The 23,774-nt window shown below is 44.5% G+C and overlaps 1 protein-coding gene across 2 annotated transcripts in view; it reads left to right on the forward strand.

Annotated features, from left to right (window-relative positions):
• The window catches only part of xylt2 (xylosyltransferase II), a 338,683-nt gene that overhangs the window by 213,182 nt on the left and 101,727 nt on the right, over window positions 1–23,774 (forward strand). For both annotated transcript variants that reach the window (XM_068057773.1, XM_068057774.1), the window contains exon 6: window positions 7,268–7,484. In XM_068057773.1, the coding sequence (XP_067913874.1) occupies window positions 7,268–7,484 (217 nt within the window). The remainder of the gene's footprint in view (window positions 1–7,267; window positions 7,485–23,774) is intronic.

Below are 23,774 nucleotides of genomic sequence, written 5' to 3' on the forward strand. Positions count from 1 at the left end.
ATGTTCTTCCTACCAAAATGAATCCAAAACGTTTCTCCGCATTGAGCTTCATCTGCCACCTGTCTGCCCATTCCACCAACTTGTTTATGTCCTTTTGGAGTTCTCTACACTATCCTCCTCGCAGTTCACAATGCTTGCAAGTTTCGTATCATCTGCAAACTTTGAAATTGTGTCCTGTACACCAAGGTCTAGGTCATTAATATATATCAGGAAAAGCAAGGGACCCAAAAATGATCCCTGGGGTCCTCCATTACAAACCTTCCTCCAGCTCGAGAAACATCCATTCACCACTAATCTTTGTTTCCCATCACTCAACTACTGTCCCTTTTATTCCATGAGCTACAGGTTTGCTCACAGGTCTGTTGTGTGGCACTGTATCAAATGCCTTTTGAAAGTCCATGTACATCACATCAACAGAAATGTCCCCATCAACCCTCTCTGTTACCTCCTCAAAAAAATTTCAGCAAGTTAGTTAAACATGATTTTCCCTTAAGATATCCATGCTAGCTTTCCTTAATTAACTGGCATTTGTCCAAGTGACTGTTAATTTTGTCCCGAATTATTTTCTCTGGAAGATTCCCCACCACTGAAGTTAAACTGACTGGTTTGTAGTTGCTGGGCTTATCGTTACACCCTTTTTTAAAATAAGGGTGTAACATTTGCAATTCTCCAGTCCTCTGGCATCACCCCCAAGTCTAAGGAAGACTGAAAAATTATGGCCAGTGCCTCTGCGATTTCCACCCTCACTTCCCTCAGTATCCTTGGATGCATCTCATCTGGTCCTGGTGTTTTATCCTCTTTAAGTACAGACAGCCTATCTAATAATCCCTCTTTATCAATTTTAAACCTTTCTAGTGTCTGAATTACCTTCTCTTTCACCGTTGCCTGGGTTGCATCTTCTTTCTTGGTAAAGACAGATGTAAAGTATTCATTTAATACCTCGGCTGTGTCCTCTGCCTCGATGTGTAAATCCCCTTTATAGTCCCTAATCCGCCCCACTCCTCCCTTTACGACTTTTTTACTATTTATATGTCTATAGAAAACTTTGGGATTTCCTTTAAATGCTAGCTGCCAGTCTCTCTTCATGCTCTCTCTTTGCTTCTCTTATTTATTTTTTCACTTCCCCTCTGAACCTTCTATAGTCAGCCTGGTTCTCAATAGTATTTTCTACCTGGCTTCTGTCATTAGCACACTTTTTCTTCTTTATCTTAATCTCTACCTCTTTTGTCATCCAGGGAGCTCTGGGTTTATTTGCCACACCTTTCCCCTTCGAGGGAACATACCTTGACTGCGCCCCAACTATTTCCTGTTTTTCTGACAACTTTTGACTCCAATTTATTTGCCCCAGCTCCATTTTTACCCCATTGAAGTTGCCTTCCCCCAGTTAATTTTTCTTATTCTGGATTGTTATTTGTCCTTTTCCATAGTCAGCCTAAATCTTATGATACAATGATCACTCGCCCCAAAATGCTCTCCTACTGATTCTTGATCCACTTGGCCCACCTCATTCCCAAGAACCAGGTCTAGCAGTGCCTCCTTTCCTGTTGGACTAGAAACATACTGCTGTAGAAAATTTACCTGACACCCTCTGGAACTCTTGCCCCTCACTGCCCTTTACACTACTATTATCCCAGTCAATGTTAGGATAATTAAAGTCCCCTATTATAACTACCCTTTGCACCTCTCTATAATTTCCTTGCAAATTTGTTACTCGACATCCTTCCCACTAGCTGGTGGTCTGTAGACAACACTGAGCAATGTAACAGCACCTTTTTTGTTCCGTTGCTCTAGCCAAATTGATTCTGTCCTCAACCCCTCTGGGACATCCTTTTCCTCCAGCACTTCAATGCTCTCCTTAATCAATACCGCCACCCCTCCCCTATTTTCCCCTTTCATATCTTTCCCGAACACCGTATATCTCTTCTTTGAGCCAGGTCTCTGTTATAGCCACATGATATTTCCACATGGCAATCTGTGTCTGTATCCCAATCTTATTAACCACACTCCATGCATTCACATACATGCACATTAACCTTGATTTAGACTTTATTACTTTCTCCCTTACTCTGACCCCACCAAATAACTTGCAATTCCCTCCTCTAGTGCTGTCTATCTCCCCCAGTATTCTGTGCATCTTGGTATTCCTTTCTGATATTTGCTCCTGGTTCCCACATCCCTGACAGGTTACCAGTTTTACTTCCCTCCAATCTGAGCTCCCTCTCAGGTTCCCATCCCCCTGCCGATCTAGTTTAAACCCTCCCCAACAGCACTAGCACTTCTCCCTGCGAGGATATTATTCCCAGTCCTGCTAAGGTGCAACCCATCCATCTTGTACAGGTCCCACTTGCCCCAGAACTGGTCCCAAAGTCTTAGAAATCTGATGCCCTCCCCTTGACATTCAATGGCTTTACCATTGCTGAATCTCCCACCATCAACATCCTGGGGGTTACCATTGACCAGAAACTGAACCGGAGTAGCCATATAAATACTGTGGCTCCAAGAGCAGGTCAGAGGCTGAGAATCCTGTGGTGTGTAACTCGCCTCCTGACTCCCCAAAGCCTGTCCACAATCTACAAGGCACAAGTCAGGAGTGTGAAGGGATGTAGTTGCATTGGAGGCAGTTCAGAGGAGGTTCACTGGATTGGTTCCAGAGATGAGGGGTTTGTCTTATGAAGAGAGATTGAGCAGTTTAGGCCTTTACTGTCTAGAGTTTAGAAGAATGAGAGGAGATCTAATTGTGGTATATAAGACGATTAAGGGGATTGACAAAGTAGACGTAGAGAGGATGTTTCCTTTTGTGATGTTCCCTCATCTAGAACGAGAGGTCATAGTTTTAGGATAAGGGGTAGCAGATTTAAAACACAGATGAGGAGAAATTACTTCTCAAAGGGTCATGAGTCTGTGGAATTCACTACCCTAGATTGCGGTTGATGCTGCGATATTGAGTAAATTTAAGGAGGAAATAGACAGATTTTTAATTAGTAATGGGTTGAAGGGTTATGGAGAACGGGCAGGAAAGTGGAGTTGAGGCCGAGATGAGATCAGCCATGAACGTATTGAATGGCAGGGCAGGCTCGAGGGGCTGAATTGCCTACTCCTGCTCCTGGTTCTTACGTTCTTAAGTTCACTTACCTGGATGGGTGCAGCTCCAGCAACACTCAAGATGCTCGTCACCATCCAGGACAAAGCAGCCCACTTGATTGGCACCCCATCCAAAACATTCACTCCCTCCACCACCACCGACGCACAGTACATCTACAAGATGCACTGCAGCAACGCATCAAGGCTTCTTGGGCAACACCTTCCAGTGAAGCCGTTCTTTCACTGTCACTGGGTCAAAATCCTGGAACTCCCTTCCTAACAGCACTGTGGGTGTACCTACCTCACATGGACTGCAGCGGTTCAAGAAGGCAGCTCACCGCCACCTTCTCAAGGGCAATTAGGGATGGGCAATAAATGCTGGCCTGGCCAGCGACGCCCACATCCCATGAATGAATAAAAAAAAGTTGGAGGTTCAATCTGAGAATTTCCTAGGCCTGCTTCTGCCTCATCCTCACTATCCTTTTCTTTCTCAACATTCCTGATTACCTGACATACCTGTACTGGCTTATCTTCCTCCCTGCGGTAATATTGTTTGAGCATATTAATGTGACACAACCGGTTCTTCTGGCAATCAGGGGTGTCAATCAAGTGATCTACCTTACCCACTCATTTGATCATTCTGTATGGGCCACTGAACCGTGCTTTTAATGGTTCTCCCTGTAATGGTAACAACACTAATACTTCATCCGCTGGTTTTATGGTAGGTGTGGTTTTTCTACCATTTGACAAGTATGGCATGTACTACAAAAATTGCCTCTCATCCTTTGTAAGACCTGGCCAATAATAATGTTGGCTTATGCACGATTTGGTCTTCCGAATTCCCTTATATCCTGCACAAGGAATGTTATGTGCTAACCTTAATAAGCCTTGCCAATATTTAGGTGGTACTGCTATCTGTTCAACAACTGTCCAGTCTTCATCTGCAGGTCTATGAGGCGGTCTCCATTTCCTCCTCAAAACCCCGTTTGCCATATAATAACCTTCCCGAACTCCTTTCGCCTCAGCTTCTGACAGCCGTCTGTGCTATTCGGTATATCTCTGGATCAGCTTGCTGTGCTGCAATAATAGACAATCTGTTAAACATCTCATTTGGATTTTCTAAATCTCCAAAGAAGGTTTCAGATACTTGGCTATCTATTTGTGGTGCCCCTTTTATCTCCGACAGTGGATCCTGTTTAGCCATTGCTCAGGTGACGATACACGCAGGAAATATTCCCAGAACTTGTTCCTATAATTGCTCCGTTTCCTTAATTTCACTTGGTTCTTCTGTAACCACAGGAAAAACTGATATTTTTGATCCAGCCAAATCATTTCCCAGGAATGGATCAATTGCCTTTACTGGTAAACTGTGGACAATACCTACAGTTACTATCCCAGATATTAAGTCACTCTCTCGGCGTACTTTATAAAAAGGTATGGGTATATACTCCCCGCCAATTCCGTTAACCAAAACTTCAGCGTTCAAGGCGCTCTCTGGTGGAAACCTCATATCTTTCCCCAGCAAGAATGTTTGGGTTGCTCCTGTGTCCATGAGGATAATGATATGTTTTCCTGGCTCACTTACAGGAGTTACTCTCCCCTTTGATAAAAATTAATTATAACTCTTCCTAACCTCTTTTAGTTAGTATCTGGTTTCACAGCTGTCATTAAAGCTATAGCTTGGTCTGCTATACTCTGTCAGTCTTTTCCTCTGCACGAACTTTGCGTACCCCAACAAGTCCCATGGGTTTACCTTGCACTTTCCAGCACTCTGAACGAAGATGACCAGTTTTGTTGCAATGATAACACTTTGGCTTGCGAATCTCACTTCTACCCTCAGCACCTTCCTTTCTGACCTGAGGTGGCGATCCTGGGGCATTCCCAGCTGTTCCTTCTTGTCCCGGGCTACTTGCCTTCCTTTCACTCTCCCACTTTCTATCCTTCTCAGGTTTATGGGGGTGACGGACGAAAATAAGTTGGCTTATTCACAAGCTCAAAATCATCAGCAATTTCTGCTGCTTGCCTAGCTTTCAAAACTTTCAGGTTATCTATATGAGTTCTTACTACTGAAGGAATGGAGTTTTTAAACTCTTCTAAGAGAATCAGCTCTCTAAGGTTCTCATATGCGGTTTCTATCTTTAATGCCTGTATCCAATGATCAAAAGTAATTTGCTTCACCCTCTCAAATTCTAAATATGTCTGCCCAGCCAATCTCTGTATGTTCCTAAACTTCTGATGATAAGCTTCAGGGACTAACTCATACGCAGTGAGAATAGCCTTTTTTGCCATCTCATAATCTGCAGAAGCCTCTTCAGGAAGCATGGCATAAACTTCATGAGTTCTGCCTACCAGCCTGCCCTGAATAAGCAATGCCCAACTTTCTTTCTGCCACTTCATCTGTTTGGCTATTTTTTCAAAAGTTATGAAAAATGCCTCTACGTCCCTTTCCTCGAACTTAGGAAGAGCCTATATAAATTTAATCAACTTTTTGCTGGGTCCTAAATTCATATTCTTCCTGACCACAATTTTCCCTGGATTTAAGACTACCCCTTTGCCTTAGTTCCATCTCTTTTAACTTAAATTCCCTCTCATCTCTTTCACTCTGTCTCTGAAGTTCAAATTTTCTTACTTCTAACAGAATCCTAGCCAACACCACTGCATCACTCTCGGACCTGCTACTTTCTTGTCTCTCGTATTCTCTTTCTTGTTCCTCGTAATCCGCTTCATCATCATCATCATCGCCTTCTTCTACTAATTCCAGATGTTAGGCTATTATGTCAATCATCTCTGCTTTTTTGGCACCTAATTTCAATTCCAACCCCAATTTCGCTGACACTTCTTTTAATTTGTTCTTAATTAAAGTTAAAAAGTCACTCGGAAACATTCTGCTTTCCCAAAATTTCTGTTGCAACCACTAATGCCATTGCAATGGTAGCGACTGTACCTTATTATACAAGAGACCTGGTTGTTTGATTTTCTTTGTAATTGGCGTTAGATTTAGATCCCAACAATCGGGTTTCCAATTGTTATGATCCCAGACGCAAGAGCACCTAAATATGACGCTAAACACAAGACCCAATTTAAATATGATATCCCAGAGACGAGTAGTTAATATGATTACAAATGCAAGCCCTCCAAATTAGTCTGATTCTGATCCCAGACACGAGCCACCAAATTAAATACGATTCAATCTCGAGTGAGCCTCCAATTAATATGTTACGACTGACCGCTCAAGTCAAAGCCCCCAATCAAATATACGATTGTGATTGTGGTGGGAGAAACGCACTGTTGATTCAGTTCCGTCCTTCCACAGATCGCCTAACATATTTTTAAACTTTCCAAATTAAAGAAAGACCCAGCCAGATTGTACAATCTATTAACCCCCAAATGAGGCTACCCAAACCAGGTGTCTTTAGATCAATAAATTAACTGTTTAATTAGAAAAACTAAATTCTTAAACACGACGAAGATATAAACAACATTTAAAATAGAAAAATTAGTGTCCTTGCATATTTACGCTCCTGCCGAAGTGAAATCTTCCAATGTGGAACTGTCCAAGGTTGCTTGAAGTCCTCACAGCCATCGATGGGGAGGAGAAAAACGTTCTTCAACAGTGGAACAGTCCGTAGTTTAATTCAGCAGTTTGAATTGATGCTTTTCTTTTCCAGTGATGAATTTCAACAATTACAGTTCAGTAGTTGAATGAATTGGTAATTTTCTTTTAAGAAATTAATCTGGCTTGGCATCAGAATTCTGAGAGTATAATAAATAGGGTTTAAATAAACCGAGAGAGAGCTCTCTTTTCCTTCAGTATATGCTGGCTGACAGTCTGTGTCTGTCTCTGTTAACTGTGTCTCAAAAGCCAATTTTTCAGCTAGTTTCAAATGTCAATCGGCAACAATGCATCTCTCGATCCTCAGTCTCTGAGTGGCTATATCCTGGAGCAACGAGAATGCATTCTTTGACTCAGTCTCTGGAGCTTGTTGCTTTAAAGCAGTACTGGTCCTTTTTCCAACCTAAAGGCACACCGCATTATTCCTGGGGGAAAAAAAACAACAGGATCATAACACTATACTCAAAAATATTCTCTAAAACACTTTGTGATGTCCTAGGCTCAAAAAAGGCACTATAGAAATGCACGTTTTCCTTTGTTCATTAATTCAGTCGTGCTCCCTGTTATTTACAGATTCATCAAGAAGCAGGGGTTAGATCGACTCTTTCACGAATGTGACAACCACATGTGGCGCCTTGGAGACAGGCAGATCCCTGACGGCATTGTGGTGGACGGCGGTTCTGACTGGTTCGCCCTGACTCACAAGTTTGTTGATTATGTGGTGGACACGCAGGATGAGCTGGTCACTCAGCTGAAGCAGTTCTACTGGTACACACTACTTCCAGCTGAGGTGAGAGCTGGCATCAGTAGAGATCTAGTCTTTTCAAATATGCCCTGTTCTTTGCCCATCAAAATTGGGGATGTTAGTGCTTGGGAATGGGACATTTTAAATTTCAGGCAGCCCATGTCAGCATGAAACACACCCAGAACAGGTACCAGGTTCAGCATGAGGTTAGACACAGAGTAAAATTCCTTCTACATTGTCCCCATCAAATACTCACAGGACAGGTACAGCATAGGGTTAGATACAGAGTAAAGTGCCTTCTGCACTATCACCATCAAACACTCCCAGGACAGGTACAGCATAGGGTTAGATACAGAGTAAAGCTCCCTCTACACTGTCCCCAATACACACTCCCAGACACCCTCACTCCCAGGACAGTTACAGCACAAGATTAGATACAAAGTAAAGCACCTTCTACACTGTCCCCATCAAGCAATCCCAGGGCATGTACAGCACAGGTTAGATACAGAGTAAAGCTCCCTCTACAATGTCCCATCAAAAAAATGAGGAAAAAAAAGGATTAGATACAGAATAAAGCTCCCTCTGCACTGTCCCCAACACACATTCCCAGGGCAATTACAGCACAAGATTAGATACAGAGTAAAGCTCCCTCTACACCAACTGCTACGAAGTCAATAAAAAGGAATGAAACCGGACGGACCACCTGGCATCGACCTAGGCACCGGAAACGACAAAGGCAAACCCAGCCCTGTCAACCCTGCAGATTCTCCTTACTAACATCTGGGGGCTTGTGCCAAAGTTGGGAGAGCTGTCCCACAGACTCGTCAAGCAACAACATGACATAGTCATACTCAAGGAATCATACCTGACAGTGTCCCAGACACTGCCATCACCATCCCCGGGTATGTCTTGTCCTACCGGCAGGACAGACCCAGCAGAGGTGGTGGCACAGTGGTATACAGTAGGGAGGGAGTTGCCCTGGGAATCCTCAACATCGACTCCGGACCCCATGAAGTCTCATGTCATCAGGTCAAACTTGGGCAAGGTAATCTCCTACAGATTGCCTACCGCCCTCCCTCAGCTGATGACTCCGTACTCCTCCATGTTGAACACCACTTGGAGGAAGCACTGAGGGTGGCAAGGGCACAAAATGTACTCTGGGTGGGGGACTTCAATATCCATCACCAAGAGTGGCTTGGTAGCACCACTACTGACCGAGCTGGCCGAGTCCTAAAGGACATAGCTGCTAGACTGGGTCTGCGGCAGGTGGTGGTTGAACCAACACGACGGAAAAACATACTTGACCTCGTCCTCACCAATCTGCCTGCCGCAGATGCTTCTGTCCATGACTGTATTGAGGATTGAGGATACCGTCCATCGTGTTGTGTGGCACTATTACTGTGCTAAATGGGATAGATTTCGAACAGATCTAGCAATGCAAAACTAGGCATCCATGAGGCGCTGTGGGCCATCAGCAGCAGCAGAATTGTGCTCAACTACAATCTGTAACCTCATGGCCTGGCATGTCCCCCACTCTGCCATTACCATCAAACCAGGAGACCAACCCTGGTTCAATGAAGAGTGCAGGAGGGCATGCCAGGAGCAGCAGCAGGCATACCTCAAAATGAGGTGCCAACCTGGTGAAGCTACAACATAGGAGTATCTGCGTGCCAAATTGTGTAAGCAGCATGCGATAGACAGTGTTAAGCGATCCCATAACCAACAGATCAGTTCTAAGCTCTGCAGTCCTGCCAAATCCAGCCGTGAATGGTGGTGGATAATTAAACAACTAACTGGAGGAGGTGGCTCCACAAATATCCCCATCCTCAATGATGGGGGAGGCCAGCACATCAGTGCGAAAGATAAGGCTGAAGCATTTGCAACAATCTTCAGCCAGAAGTGCCGAGTTGATGATCCATCTCGGCCTCCTCCTGAAGTCCCCAGCATCAGAGATGCCAGTCTTCAGCCAATTCGATTCACTCCGCGTGATATCAAGAAACTACTGAAGGCACTGGATACTGCAAAAGCTATGGGCCCTGACAATATTCCGGCAATAGTACTGAAGACCTGTACTCACCCTTGCCGCACCCCTATCCAAGCTGTTCCAGTACAGCTACAACACTGGCATCTACCCTGCAATGTGGAAAATTGCCCAGGTATGTCCTGTACACAAAAAGCAGGACAAGTCCAACCCGGCCAATTACCGCCGCATCAGCCTACTCTCAATCATCAGTAAAGTGATGGAAGGTGTCATCAACAGTGCCATCAAGCGGCACTTGCTTAGCAGCAACCTGCTCAGTGATGCTCAGTTTGGGTTCCGCCAGGGCCACTCAGCTCCTGACCTCATTACAGCCTTGGTTCAAACATGGACAAAAGAGCTGAACTCAAGAGGTGAGGTGAGAGTGACTGCCCTTGACATCAAGGCAGCATTTGACCAAGTATGGCATCAAGGAGCCCTAGCAAAACTGAGGTCAATGGGAATCAGGGGGGAAAACCCTCCGCTGGCTGGAGTCACACCTAGCACAAAGGAAGATGGTTGTGGTTGTTGGAGGTCAATCATCTGAGCTCCAGGACATCACTGCAGGAGTTCCTCAGGGTAGTGTCCGAGGCCCAACCATCTTCAGCTGCTTCATCAATGACTTTCCTTCAGTCATAAGGTCAGAAGTGGGGATGTTCGCTGATGATTGCACAATGTTCAGCACCATTCATGACTCCTCAGATACTGAAGCAGTCCGTGTAGAAATGCAGCAAGACTTGGACAATATCCAGGCTTGGGCTGAGAAGTGGCAAGTAACATTCGCGCCACACAAGTGCCAGGCAATGATCATTTCCAACAAGAGAGAATCTAAAATCTCCCCTTGACATTCAACGGCATTATCATCGCTGTATCCCCCACTATCAACATCCTAGGGGCTACCATTGACAAGAAACTGAACTGGAGTCGCCATATAAATACCGTGGCTACAAGAGCAGGTCAGAGGCTAGGAATCCTGAGTCGAGTAACTCACCTCCTGACTCCCCAAAGCCCGTCCATCATCTACAAGGCACAAGTCAGGAGTGTGATGGAATACTCTCCACTTGCCTGGATGGGTGCAGCTCCAACAACACTCAAGAAGCTCGAGACCATCCAGGACAAAGCAGCCCACTTGATTGGCACCCCATCTACAAACATTCACTTCCTCCACCACTGACGCACTTTGGCAGCAGTGTGTATCATCTACAAGATGCACTGCAGAAATGCACCAAGGCTCCTTAGACAGCACCTTCCAAACCCGTGACCTCTACCAACTAGGAGGACAAGGGCAGCAAATACATGGGTACACCACCACCTGCAAGTTCCCCTGCAAGTCACACACCATCCTGATTTGGAACTATATCACCGTTCGTTCACTGTCGCTGGGTCAAAATCCTGGAACTCCCTTCCTAACAGCACTGTGGGTATACCTACCCCAAATGGACTGCAGCGGTTCAAGAAGGCAGCTCACCACCACGATCTCAAGGGCAATTAGGGATGGGTAATAAATGCTGGCCTTGCCAGTGACGCCTACATCCGATGAATGAATTTTTAATAAAACGCTGTCTCCATCACACACTTCCAGGGCAGGTACAGCACGCTTTAGATACAGAGTAAAGCTCTAAAAAAAAAAACGGGTTAGATACAGAGTAAAGCTCCCTCTACATCGTCCCATCAAAATCTCCTTAGTAATCATTTTCCATTTACCTCACGAGGCATCCTGCGGCCTCCTTGACTGAGAATGTTGATTTATTTAATATTGTAGTTTTAGTTTTATCTTGTGCAGTCCATAGCTGCGAGTAGCTGTCCGAAACTGATTTCACTTAAGACTATTACATTCATAAAGCAGAGGAGACTTTCATAGGAGCAGGAGGAGGCCATTCAGCCCATCGAGCCTGCCCCACCATTTAATAATATCATGGCTGATCATCCACTTCAATGCCTTTTTCCCACACTATCCTCATATCCCATAAGTTTAGATTGAATTTAAAATCATACTATTTTTCTGCACAGGAGGAGATTTTGCGTCAGTCCCCCTGCCCTTTCCCCATTAAGACCACTCTCTATGTACCCTCTCTCACATGAGCAATCCTCTTCGTCCCAATCCTTGCTCCTTTCTGTTCGGATCCCCATGGAGATCAACAAACCAAAAGAATCAAATTTACTTAACTTATTTATTTTTTATTTATTTATTTAGAGATACAGCACTGAAACAGGCTCTTCGGCCCACCGAGTCTGTGCCGACCATCAACCACCCATTTATACTAATCCTACATTAATCCCATATTCCTACCCCATCTTTCCTCAATTCCCCTTTATTTATTCCCCTAACTACGCCAATAAAACCTTTTGAAAACTGTTATGGAATCTGCATCCCCCATTCTTTCTGTTCGGGCATCCTACGCCCTGAAACCCTCTGCGTAATTCTTTTTGTCTGTCAAACTATCCTTTTATTCTTTTGCTGATGATCTGAACTAATGCCCTCCAGGTACCAACTCACCAACCAGTGGAAAAAGTTGCTTCCAATTTATCTCACCAAGATACTTGTAACTTTGAATATTTCAATCAGATCTCCTCTTAACCTTTGTCAAGGAACAAAGAACAGTACAGCACAGGAACAGGCCATTCGGCCCTCCAAGCCTGCACCGATCTTGATGCCTGCCGAAACTAACATCTTCTGCACTTCCGGGGCCCGTATCCCTCTATTCCCTTCCTATTCATATATTTGTCAAGATGTCTCTTAAACGTCGCTATCGTATCTGCTTCCACCACCTCCCCTGGCAGCAAGTTCCAGGCACTCACCACCCTCTGTGTAAAAAACTTGCCTCGCACATCCCCTCTAAACTTTGCCCCTCGCACCTTAAACCTATGTCCCCTAGAAACTGACTCTTCCACCCTGGGAAAAAGCTTCTATCCACTCTGTCCATGCTGCTCATAACTTTGTAAACCTCTATCATGTCGCCCCTCCACCTCCGTCGTTCCAGTGAAAATAATCCGAGTTTTTCCAACCTCTCCTCATAGCTAATGCCCTCCAGACCAGGCAACATCCTGGTAAACCTTCTCTCTACCCTCTCCAAAGCCTCCACGTCCTTCTGGTAGTGTGGCGACCAAAATTGCACGCAATATTCTAAGTGTGGCCTAACTAAGGTTCTGTACAGCTGCAGCATGACTTGCCAATTTTTATACTCTAGGCCCCGACCGATGAAGGCAAGCATGCCGTATGCCTTCTTGACTACCTTATCCACCTGTGTTGCCACTTTCAGTGATCTGTGGACCTGTACGCCCACATCTCTCTGTCTGTCAATACTCCTCAGGGTTCTTCCATTTACTTCCCACCTGTATTAGATCTTCCAAAATGCTTTACCTCACATTTGTCCGGATTAAACTCCATCTGCCATTTCTCTGCCCAAGTCTCCAACCGATCGATATCCTGCTGTATCCTCTGACAATCCTCATCGCTACCCGCAACTCCACCAACCTTTGTGTCGTCCACAAACTTACTAATCAGACCAGCTACATTTTCCTCCAGATCATTTTATATAATACAAACAGCAAAGGTCCCAGCACTGATCCCTGCGGAACACCACCAGTCACAGCCCTCCATTGAGAAAAGCACCCTTCCACTGCTACCCTCTTTCTTCTATGACCGAGCCAGTTCTGTATCCATCTTGCCAGCTCACATCTGATCCCGTGTGACTTCACCTTTTGTACCAGTCTGCCATGAGGGACTTTGTCAAAGGCTTTACTGAAGTCCATGTAGACAACATCCACTGCCCTTCCTTCATCAATCATCTTCGTCACTTCCTCAAAGAACTCAATCAAGTTAGTGAGACACGATCTCCCCTTCACAAAAGCATGCTGCCTCTCGCTAATAAGTCCATTTGTTTCCAAATGGGAGTAAATCCTGTCCCGAAGAATCCTCTCTAATAATTTCCCTACCGCTAACGTAAGGCTCACTGGCCTATAATTTCCTGGATTATCCTTGCTACCCTTCTTAAACAAAGGAACAACATTGGCTATTCTCCAGTCCTCTGGGACCTCACCTGCAGCCAATGAGGATACAAAGATTTCAGTCAAGGCCCCAGCAATTTCTTCCCTTGCCTCCCTCAGTATTCTGGGGTAGATCCCATCAGGCCCTGGGGACTTATCTACCTTTATGCTTTGCAAGATGCCCAACACCTCCTCCGTTTTGATAACGACATGACCCAGACTATCTGCACTCCCTTCCCTCGACTCATCATCCACCAAGTCCTTCTCTTTGGTGAATACTGATGCAAAGTACTCATTTAGTACCTCACCCATTTCCTCCACACATAGATTCCCTGCTCTGTCCTTGAGTGGGCCAACCCTTTCCCTGGTTACCCTCTTGCTCTTTATATTCGTATAAAAAGCCTTGGGATTCTCCTTAATCCTGTTTGCCAATGACTTTTCATGACCCCTTTTAGCCTTCCTGACTCCTTGCTTAGGTTCCTTCCTACTTTCTTTATATTCCTCAAGGGCTTCGTCTGTTCCCAGCCTTCTAGCCCTTACGAATGCTTCCTTTTTCTTTTTGACTAGGCCCACAATATCCCTCGTTATCCAAGCTTCCCGAAACTTGCCAAACCTATCCTTCTTCCTCACAGGAACATGCCAGTCCTGGATTCTAATCAACTGACGTTTGAAAGACTGCCACATGTCAGATGTTGATTTACCCTCAAACAGCCGCCCCCAATCTAAATTCTTCAGTTCCTGCCTAATATTGTTATAATTAGCCTTCCCCCAATTTGGCACCTTCACCCGAGGACTACTCATCCTTATCCACAAGTACCTTAAAACTTATGGAATTATGGTCACTGTTCCCGAAATGCTCCCCGACTGAAACTTCGACCACTTGGCCGGGCTCATTCCCCAATACCAGGTCCAGTACGGCCCCTTCCCTAGTTGGACTATCTACGTATTGTTTACAGAAACTCTCCTGGATGCTCCTTACAAATTCTGCCCCATTCAAGCCCCCAGCACTACGTGAGTCCCAGTCAATATTGGGGAAATTAAAAACACCCACCACTACAACCCTGTTACCTTTACATCTTTCCAAAATCTGTCTACATATCTGCTCCTCTACCTCCCGCTGGCTGTTGGGAGGCCTCAATCAACCCTCAATATCGTGACTGCACCCTTCCTCTTCCTGAGCTGTACCCATATTTCCTCGCTGCATGACCCCTCCGAGGTGTCCTCCTGCAGTACAGCTGTGATATTCTCCTTAACCAGTAATGCAACTCCCCCACCCCTTTTATATCCCCCTCTATCGCACCTGAAGCTTCTAAATCCCGGAACATTTAGCTGCCAATCCTGTCCTTCCCTCAACCAAGTCTCTGTAATAGCAACAACATCATATTTCCAAGTACTAATCCAAGCTCTAAGTTCATCTGCATTACCTGTTATACTTCTCGCATTGAAACAAATGCACTTCAGACCACCAGTCCCGCTGTGCTCAGCAACATCTCCCTGCCTGCTCTTCCTCTTAGTCTTACTGGCCCTATTTACTAGTTCCCCCTCCGTTATTTCACCTGCTGTCCTACTGCTCTCGTTCCCACCCCCCTGCCACACTGGTTTAAACCCTCCCGAGTGACGCTAGCAAACCTCGCAGCCAGGATATTTGTGCCCCTCCAGTTTAGATGCAACTCGTCCTTCTTGTACTGGTCCCACCTGTCCCTGAAGAGATCCCAATGATCCAGATATCTGAAACCCTCCCTTCTACACCAGCTGTTTAGCCACGTGTTTATTTTTTTATTTATTTAGAGATACAGCACTGAAACAGGCCCTTCAGCCCACCAAGTGTGTGCCGACCATCAACCAACCATTGATACTAATCCTACACTAATCCCATATTCCTACCACATCCCGACCTTCCCTATATTCCCCTACCACCTACCTATACTAGGGGCAATTTATAATGGCCAGCTGCACTATCCTCCTATTTCTAGCCTCACTGGCATGTGGCACAGGGAGTAATCCCGAGATTATAACCCTAGAGGTCCTGTCTTTTAACTTTCTACCTAACTCCCTAAACTCCCCCTGCAGGACCTCGTGACTCTTCCTGACTATGTCGTTGGTACCACGTGTACCACATCCTCTGGCTGGTCACCCTCCCCCGTCAGAATGCCCCCTGTCCGTTCAGAGACATCCTTGACCCTGGCACCAGAGAGGCAACATACCATCCTGGAGTCTCTTTCACGTCCACAGAAGCGCCTATCTGTGCCCCTGACTATAGAGTCCCCTATAACTATTGCTCCTCTGCGCTTTGTCCCTCCCTGCTGAACAACAGTGCCAGCTGTGGTGCCACTGCTCTGGCTGCTGTTGTTTTCCCCTGATAGGCTATCCCCCCCAACAGTATCCAATACGGTATATGTGTTAGAGAGGGCGATAGCCACAGGGGATTCCTGCACTGTCTGCCTGCCCCTTCTAGCGGTCACCCATCTATCTGCCTGCACGTTGGGTGTAACCACTTCTCTAAAACTCCTGTCTATGACGCTTTCTGCCACCTGCATGCTCCTAAGTGCATCCAGTTGCTGCTCCAACCGATCCATGCGGTCTGTGAGGAGCTGCAACTGGGTACACTTCCTGCAGATGTAGTCGTCCGGAACGCTGGAAGCGTCACGGACCTCCCACATCTCACAGGTGAAGCACTTCACCCCTCTAACTGACATTTCTCGCACTAATTAATAAATTAATTTAAAATAAATACTTATTAAATCCTTACTAAATTATGTTACAATTAACTATATGGCCCTAGTGCTTGATTTCTACTATAAATATTAAATGCAAACTAAATACAGTAATCTCCTCCCTCCGGTTTAGTTATGCTATTTATTAATTAATTAGTTAATTAGGATTTTAATCAATTTTTATCAATGTTTTATTTTCAAATTCAGTGCAGATTCCCTACCAGCCAATCCGGTCACAGCTTTCCTGTGACGTCACTTTTTGAGTTTTTTTTTGTTCTAATGTGAAGAGTTCCAGTTTCTGTTCTCTTTAATTATAGCTAAAGCCCTTATCCTTTCAGAAATGCTTCATTGGCTGTGAGCTCTTTGGGATCCCTGCGGAGGTGAAAGATACTATATAAATGCACGTTCATTCTGATATGTAGATAGCTCTATGTCAGGTGCTGTGCGTGTATCTAAAATTTTCTAACAATACACCAGAGTAAGAATTTAATAAAAGCAAAATACTGCAGATGCTGGAAATCTGAAATAAAAACAAAAAGTGCTGGAAATACTCAACAGGTCAGGCAGCATCTTTGAAGAGAGAAGCAGAGTTAACGTTTCGGGTTTGTGACCTCTCATCAGAATTGAGGTATACAAATTTATGAGGGGCATTGATAGGTTAGATAGGAGGAAACTTTTTCCCTTCGCGGAGGGGTCAATAACCAGGGGGCATAGATTTAAGGTAAGAGGCAGGAGGTTTAGAGGGGATTTGAGGAAAAATGTTTTCACTCAGAGGGTGGTTGGAATCTGGAACGCACTGCCTGAAGAGGTGGTAGAGGCAGGAACCCTCACCACATTTAAGAAGTATTTAGATGAGCAACTGAAACGCCATAGCATCCAAGGCTACGAGCCAAGTGCTGGAAAATGGGATTAGAATAGTTAGGTGCTTGATGGCTGGCACGGACACGATGGGCCGAAGGGCCTATTTCTGTGCTGTATGACTCTATGACCTGCGAAGAATTTAGTAATCTGTTTTGCCAAAATAAAAACGGCATTCCATAATTGTCTCTTCTAAAGATGCTGGCAGTTGTTTTGGTTCAGTTCCATGGGTGATGGATACCCTTTGGTATTTCACCGAGCTTTCCATTCTTCATATGTGTAAACCTAGACGTTGAGAGTTGGCATACTTTTGAGCTGTAGAGGGCATTGTGGTGAAGTCTGACTCTATTCACCAGACATCTCCAAATGCACACTTTCTAGCAGGGGAGTCCTAGACAGTTGTCAGGGGCAGGGACCCTGGCTGTTTTAAAAATGTTTCCCCCTCTCTAACACAGGTGGCACTGAGGCCAATTGTTGTGCCTTAGTCCCAGCCCAGCTGAGATCAGCACAAACTTGTGATTGAACCCATGATCTTCTAGCCTCTATGTGTTGCTGGGTACTTTGTTTTTATAATGTTCCTGAGCCTTGGCTCAGACAGGTGTAATCTGATAAACCTTTCCACAGTGTATTTATGTACAGTTGGGAGATTTATTGCATGGTTAAATCAGGGATGAATCGATACAATTAATCATCTTCCACTAATGTGACACATGAGCAGGAAATTGACAAATTAGCACACGCTTGAAAAGTTGGCAAAAAGTGCTAAAATAGTGATATTGATAATAAACATGGGACTGGCTGAGGAGAGGCACTTCTTCCCCAGAAATGCACTGAGAGAGCAAATATATTTAATTTCTAACTTCATTAAAAAGGTTTATGAGGTTGGGCATGTTATTTCTGGAAAGGAAAAGATTTTGAAGTGACGTGATTCAAGCTTTCAAGGTTATGAAAAAATTGACTAAATTGTTTGAGATAGTGACGGTTTCAAATCTTGGGGCACAAACTCAAGATGAGACATATGGGAGTAAGAAGGAAATTTGGGATATTTTTTGCCCAAAGGCTGTTAGAGTGTTGGAGTCATAGAAACATAGAAAATAGGAGCAGGAGTAGGCCATTTGGCCCTTAGAGCCTGCTCCGCCATTCATTATGATCATGGCTGATCATCCAACTCAGTAACCTGTTTCCGCTTTGCCCCCATATCCTTTGATCCCTTTAAACCCAACAGCTATATCTAATTCCTTCTTGAAAACATACAATGTTTTGGCCTCAACTGCTTTCTGTGGTAGCGAATTCCACAGGCTCACCAGTCTCTGGGTGAAGAAATTTCTCCTCATCTCAGTCCTGAAAGGTTTACCCCGTATCCTTAGACTATGACCCCTGGTTCTGGACTCCCCCACCAACGGGAACATCCTCCCTGCATCTACCCTGTTAGATCCTGCTAGAATTTTATAGGTTTCTATGAGATCTCCCCTCACTCTTCTGAATTCCAGCGAATATAATCCTAACCGACTCAATCTCTCCTTTTTCGTCAGTCCCGCCATCCCAGGAATCAGTCTGGTAAACCTTTGCTGTACTCCCTCTATAGCAAGAATATCCTTCCTCAGATAAGGAGACCAAAACTGCACACAGTATTTCAGGTGTGGCCTCACCAAGGCCCTGTATAATTGCAGCAAGACATCCCTGCTCCTGTACTCGAATCCTCTCGCTATGAAGGCCAACATATCATTTGCCTTTTTTACTGCCTGTTGGACCTGCATGCTTACCTTCAGCGACTGGTGTACAAGAACACCCAGGTCTCGTTGCATATTCTCCTCTCTCAGTTTATAGCCGTTCAGATAATAATCTGCCTTCCTGTTTTTGCTACCAAAGTGGATAACCTCACATATATCCACACTATACTGCATCTGCCATGCATTTGCCCACTCACTCAACTTGTCCAAATCACCCTGAAGCCTCTCTGCATCCTCCTCACAACTCACCCTCCCAACCAGTTTTGTGTCATCTGCAAATTTGGAGATATTGCATTTAATTCCCTCATCTAAATCATTTATGTATATTGTAAATAGCTGGGGTCCTAGCACCGATCCCTGCGGTACCCCACTAATCACTGCCTGCCATTCGGAAAAAGACCCATTGATCCCTACTCTTTGTTTCCTGTCTGCCAACCAATTTTCTATCCATCGCAATACACTGCCCCCAGTCCCATGTGCTTTAATTTTACACACTAATCTCTTATGTGGGATCTTGTTTAAAGCCTTCTGAAAGTCCAAATAAACCACATCCACTGGCTCCGCCTCATCAACTCTACTAGTTACATCCTCGAAGAATTCTAGTAGATTTGTCAAGCATGATTTCCCTTTCGTAAATCCATGCTGACTCTGTCCGATCCTACCAATGTCCTCCAAGTGCTCTGCTATAAAATCTTTGATAATGGACTCTAGAATTTTCCCCACTACCGATGTCAGGCTGACTGGTCTATAATTCCCTGCTTTCTCTCGACCTCCCTTTTTAAATAGTGGGGTTACATTAGCTACCCTCCAATCCGTAGGAACTGTTCCAGAGCCATTTTAGTACCCAGACTCTCCAATTGAAGCCCATCCTTCCAGTGCCCTCTCACTCCCCTGCTGTCCCTCTCTTTCCTCTGTCTCTCCCCCTCTGACCCCCTTGTCCTATCCCACCCCCTCTCACCCTTCCTCAGCCCTGTCCCCTGCCCCCTCCCTTCTCACCTCCGTTCTCCCCCTCCCCCTCACTCCTCTCCCCCTCCCTTCTCTCTCCCCCTCCTTTTCGCCTTCCCCTTTCACCCCTCTCTCTGCCTCTGACTCCCCTTCTCTCTCCTCCTCCTCTTTCTCCACCATCCCTCTCCCTTCTCCCCCTCCTTGTCTCCCTCACCCCCTCTCTTCTCTTCATATCCCTCTCTCTGCAAGCCTCTCTTGCCCTCCCCCCCCAACCTTCTCTCCTTTATTGTCTCCTCCCATCTATCTCCCTGTTTCTCTTCCTTTCCTCCCCTGTCTCGCTCTCTTTTCCATGTTTTTCTCTCTATCTCGGATTCTCCGTCCTTAGCTTTCACTCTCCCTCACCCTGCCTCCCTCCCCCTGCCTTCCTCCCTCCCCCCTGCCTGTCTGCTTCCCTCCGTCTCCCAGTCTCTTTCTTTGTCTCTCTCTCCCCCCCCAGTCTCTACCTCTCTTCTGTTCCCTAAACTAAGTAGTCAGGTTGAGGGTTCATGTGAGGGGAAATTTGGAAAGTTAATGAGAAATGACAAGGTAATAGTACAGGGTGGCAATATGGTTACTGATAACCAGAGTGTGACAGGAAAGGACAAAGCATACAAACATAACAGTGCACCAAAAAATAGGGTCAGAGTAGGGCAAAATGGTGAAAAGACAGTATTAAAGGCTCTTTATCTGAATGTATGCAGCATTCAGAACAAGATGGATGAATTATTGGCACAAATAGAAATAAATGGGTACGATCTGATAGCCATTACAGCCATGTGGTTGCAAGGTGAACAAGGCTAGGAACTGAACATTTAGGGGTATATCACATTTCAAAAGAATAGGCAAAAAGGAACAGGGGGCGAGGTAGCTCTGTTAATAAAGGATGAGATCAGTACAGCAAGATGTTGAATCAGTTGGGGTGGAGATAAGAAATAGCAAAGGAAAGAAGTTACTGATGGGAGTAGTTCATAGGCTACCTAACAGTAGCTACACTAGGACATCGTATGAATCAAGAAATAATGGGCGCTTATAAGGAAGGTACTGCAATATTTGTGGCCGATTTTAATCTTCATATTGATTGAACTCAAATTGACAAAGGTAGCCTTGAGAACGAGTTTATAGAGTGTAGTCGGGACTGTTCCTTAAAACATTACATTTTGGAAACAACCAGGGAACAGGCTATTTTAGATCTGGTAATGCGGAACGAGACAGGATTAATTCATGATGCCATGGTAAAATGTCTTGTAGGCAAGAGTGACCATAACATGACAGAATTTCACATTCAGTTTGAGGATGAGAAACTTGGGTCTGAAACATGAATAAAGGCAATGACAAAGGTATGAAAACAAAGTTGGCTAAAGTGGACTGGGAAAATAGATTAAAAGATAAGACGGTACATAAGTAGTGGCAGACATTGAAGGAGATATTTTATAATTCTCAACAAACATATATTTCATTGTGAAAGAAAAACTATACGTGAAGGATGAGCCATCTGCGACTAATTAACTAAGGAAGTTAAGGATGGTATCAGATTGAAAGAAAAGGCATACAATGCTGTGAAGATTAGTGTTAGACCAGAAGATTGGGAAAATTTTAGAAACCAGCAAAGGATGACGAGAAAAAAAATCAGAATATAGATTGAGCGTAAACCAGGAAGAAGATAATAGTAAGAGCTTCTACAAGTATATAAAACGGAAGCGAGTAACTAAAATAAATGTTGATCCCTTAAGAGGGTGAGACTGAGGAACTAATAATAGGAAACAAGGAAATTGCAGAGACTTTGAACAAATATTTTGTATCTGTCTTCACAATGGAAGACAATAAAAGAATCCCAGCAATCGTAAAAATCAGGGGGCAAAAGGAGAGAGTAACTTTAAAAAATCATTATCACTAGCGAGGAGGTATCCTAGCAGGCAAATTAATAGGACTAAAGACTGATATGTCTCCTGGACCTGATGGCCCTCATCCTAGGGTCTTAAAAGAAGTGGCTGCAGCGATAGTGGTCGCATTGGTTGTAATCTTCCAAAATTCCCAATGTTTTTGAAAAGGTCCCAGCAGATTGGAAACCGCAAATGTAACGCCTCTATTCAAGAAAGGAGGGAGAAAGCGGGAAACTATAGGCTAGTTATCCCTATGTCTGTTATTGGGGAAAAGCCTGAATCCATCATGAAGGAAGTAGTAGAGGGACATTTAGAAAATCATAATACAATCAAGCGGAGTCAAACATGGTTTTACAAAAGGAAAATTATGTTTGATAAATATATTAGCGTTCTTTGAGGATGTAACAAGCAGGGTGGAAAAAGGGCAACCAGTGAATGTAGGGTACTTGGATTCCCAAGAGACATTCGATAAGGTACCACATTAAATTTACTACAAAAGATAAGAGCTCATGGTGTTGGTAATATATTAGCATGGTTAGAGGATTAGCTAATGAACAGGAAAGGATAAATGGGGCATTTTCAGGTTGTCAAACTGTAACTAGTGGAGTGTCATAGGGATCAGTGCTGTGGCCTCAGCTATTTACAATCTATATTAATGACTTGGATGAAGGGACCGAGTGTATTGTAGCCAAATTTGCTGATGAAACAAAGATAAATGGGAAAGCAAGACACAGAGAATCTTCAGAGGGATATAGATAGGTTAAGTGAGTGGACCAAAATTGGCAGATGGAGTAAAATGTGGAAAATTGTGACGTTATCCAGTTTGTTAGGAAAAGTAAAATGTTATTTAAACAGAGGGAGGCTACAGAATGCTGAAGTACTGAGGGATCTGGGTGTCCTCATACATGAAACACAAAAGGTTAACATGCAAGTACAGCAAGTAATAAGGAAGGCAAATGGAATATTGGCCTTTATTAGAAAGGGGATGGACTATAAAAGCAGCCAAGTCTTGCTACAACTGTGAGGGCATTGATGAGACCACACCTTACTTAATTAAGGAGACCAAAACTTGCATTGAAAGCAGTTCAGAGAAGGTTCACTAGCTTGATTCCTGGGATGAAGGGATGTCTTTTGAGGAAAGGTTGAGCAGGTTGGGCCTATACTCATTGGAGTTTAGAAGAATGAGAGGTGATCCTATTAAAACAAATAAGATTCTGAGGGGGCTTGACAGGGTAGATGCGAAAAGGACGTGGGAGAATGTAGAACTAGGAGGCATAGTTTCAAAATAAGGGGTCGCCCATTTAAAACAGAGATGAGGAATTTCTTCTCTCAGAGGGTCGTGAATCTTTGGAATTTTCTACCCCAGAGAGCTGTGGAGGCTGGGTCATTGAAAATATTCAAGGCTGAGGTAGATTCTTGAACTATCGGGGAGTCAAGGGCTATGGGGCACAGGATGGAAAGTGGAGTTGAGGCCAAGATCAGATCAGCCATGATCTCATTGAATGGTGTAGTAGGCTGGAAGGGCCAAATGGCCTACTTCTCCTCCTATTTCTTATAGAATCATAGAATGGTTACAGCACAGAAGGAGGCCATTTGGCCTAGTGTGTCTCTGCCGGCTATCTGCAAGAGCAACTCACCTAGTCCCACTCCTCCGCCTTTTCCCCGTACCCTGCTGATTTTTTCTCTTCATATAATTGTCCCATTCTTTTCTGAAAGCCCCGATTGATTCTGTCTCCACTAAGTTCTCAGGCAGTGCATTCCAGATCCTAACCACTGGCTACATAAAAAAGTTTTTCCTCATTTCGCTGTTGCTTCTTTTGCCAATCACTTTAAATCGGTATCCTCTGGTTCTGGGTCTGTCTGCCAATGGGAACACTTTCTCCCTGTCTACTCTGTCCAGACCCCTCATGATTTTGAACACCCCTATCAAATCTCATCTTAATCTCCTCTCCAAGGAAAACTGCTCCGGCTTCTCCAACCTATCCACATAACTGAAGTTTCTCATCCCTGAAACCATTCACGTAAATATTTTCTGCACCCTCTCTAATGCCTTAACATCCTCCCTAAAGTGTGGTGCCCAGAACTGGACTCAGTTGAGGCCAAACAAGAGTTTTATACATAACTCCTTGTTTTTGTACTCTGTGCCCCTAATTATAAAGCCCAGG

This window comes from Heterodontus francisci, chromosome 26 (genome assembly GCF_036365525.1).
Source record: "Heterodontus francisci isolate sHetFra1 chromosome 26, sHetFra1.hap1, whole genome shotgun sequence".
Lineage (NCBI taxonomy): Eukaryota > Metazoa > Chordata > Chondrichthyes > Heterodontiformes > Heterodontidae > Heterodontus > Heterodontus francisci.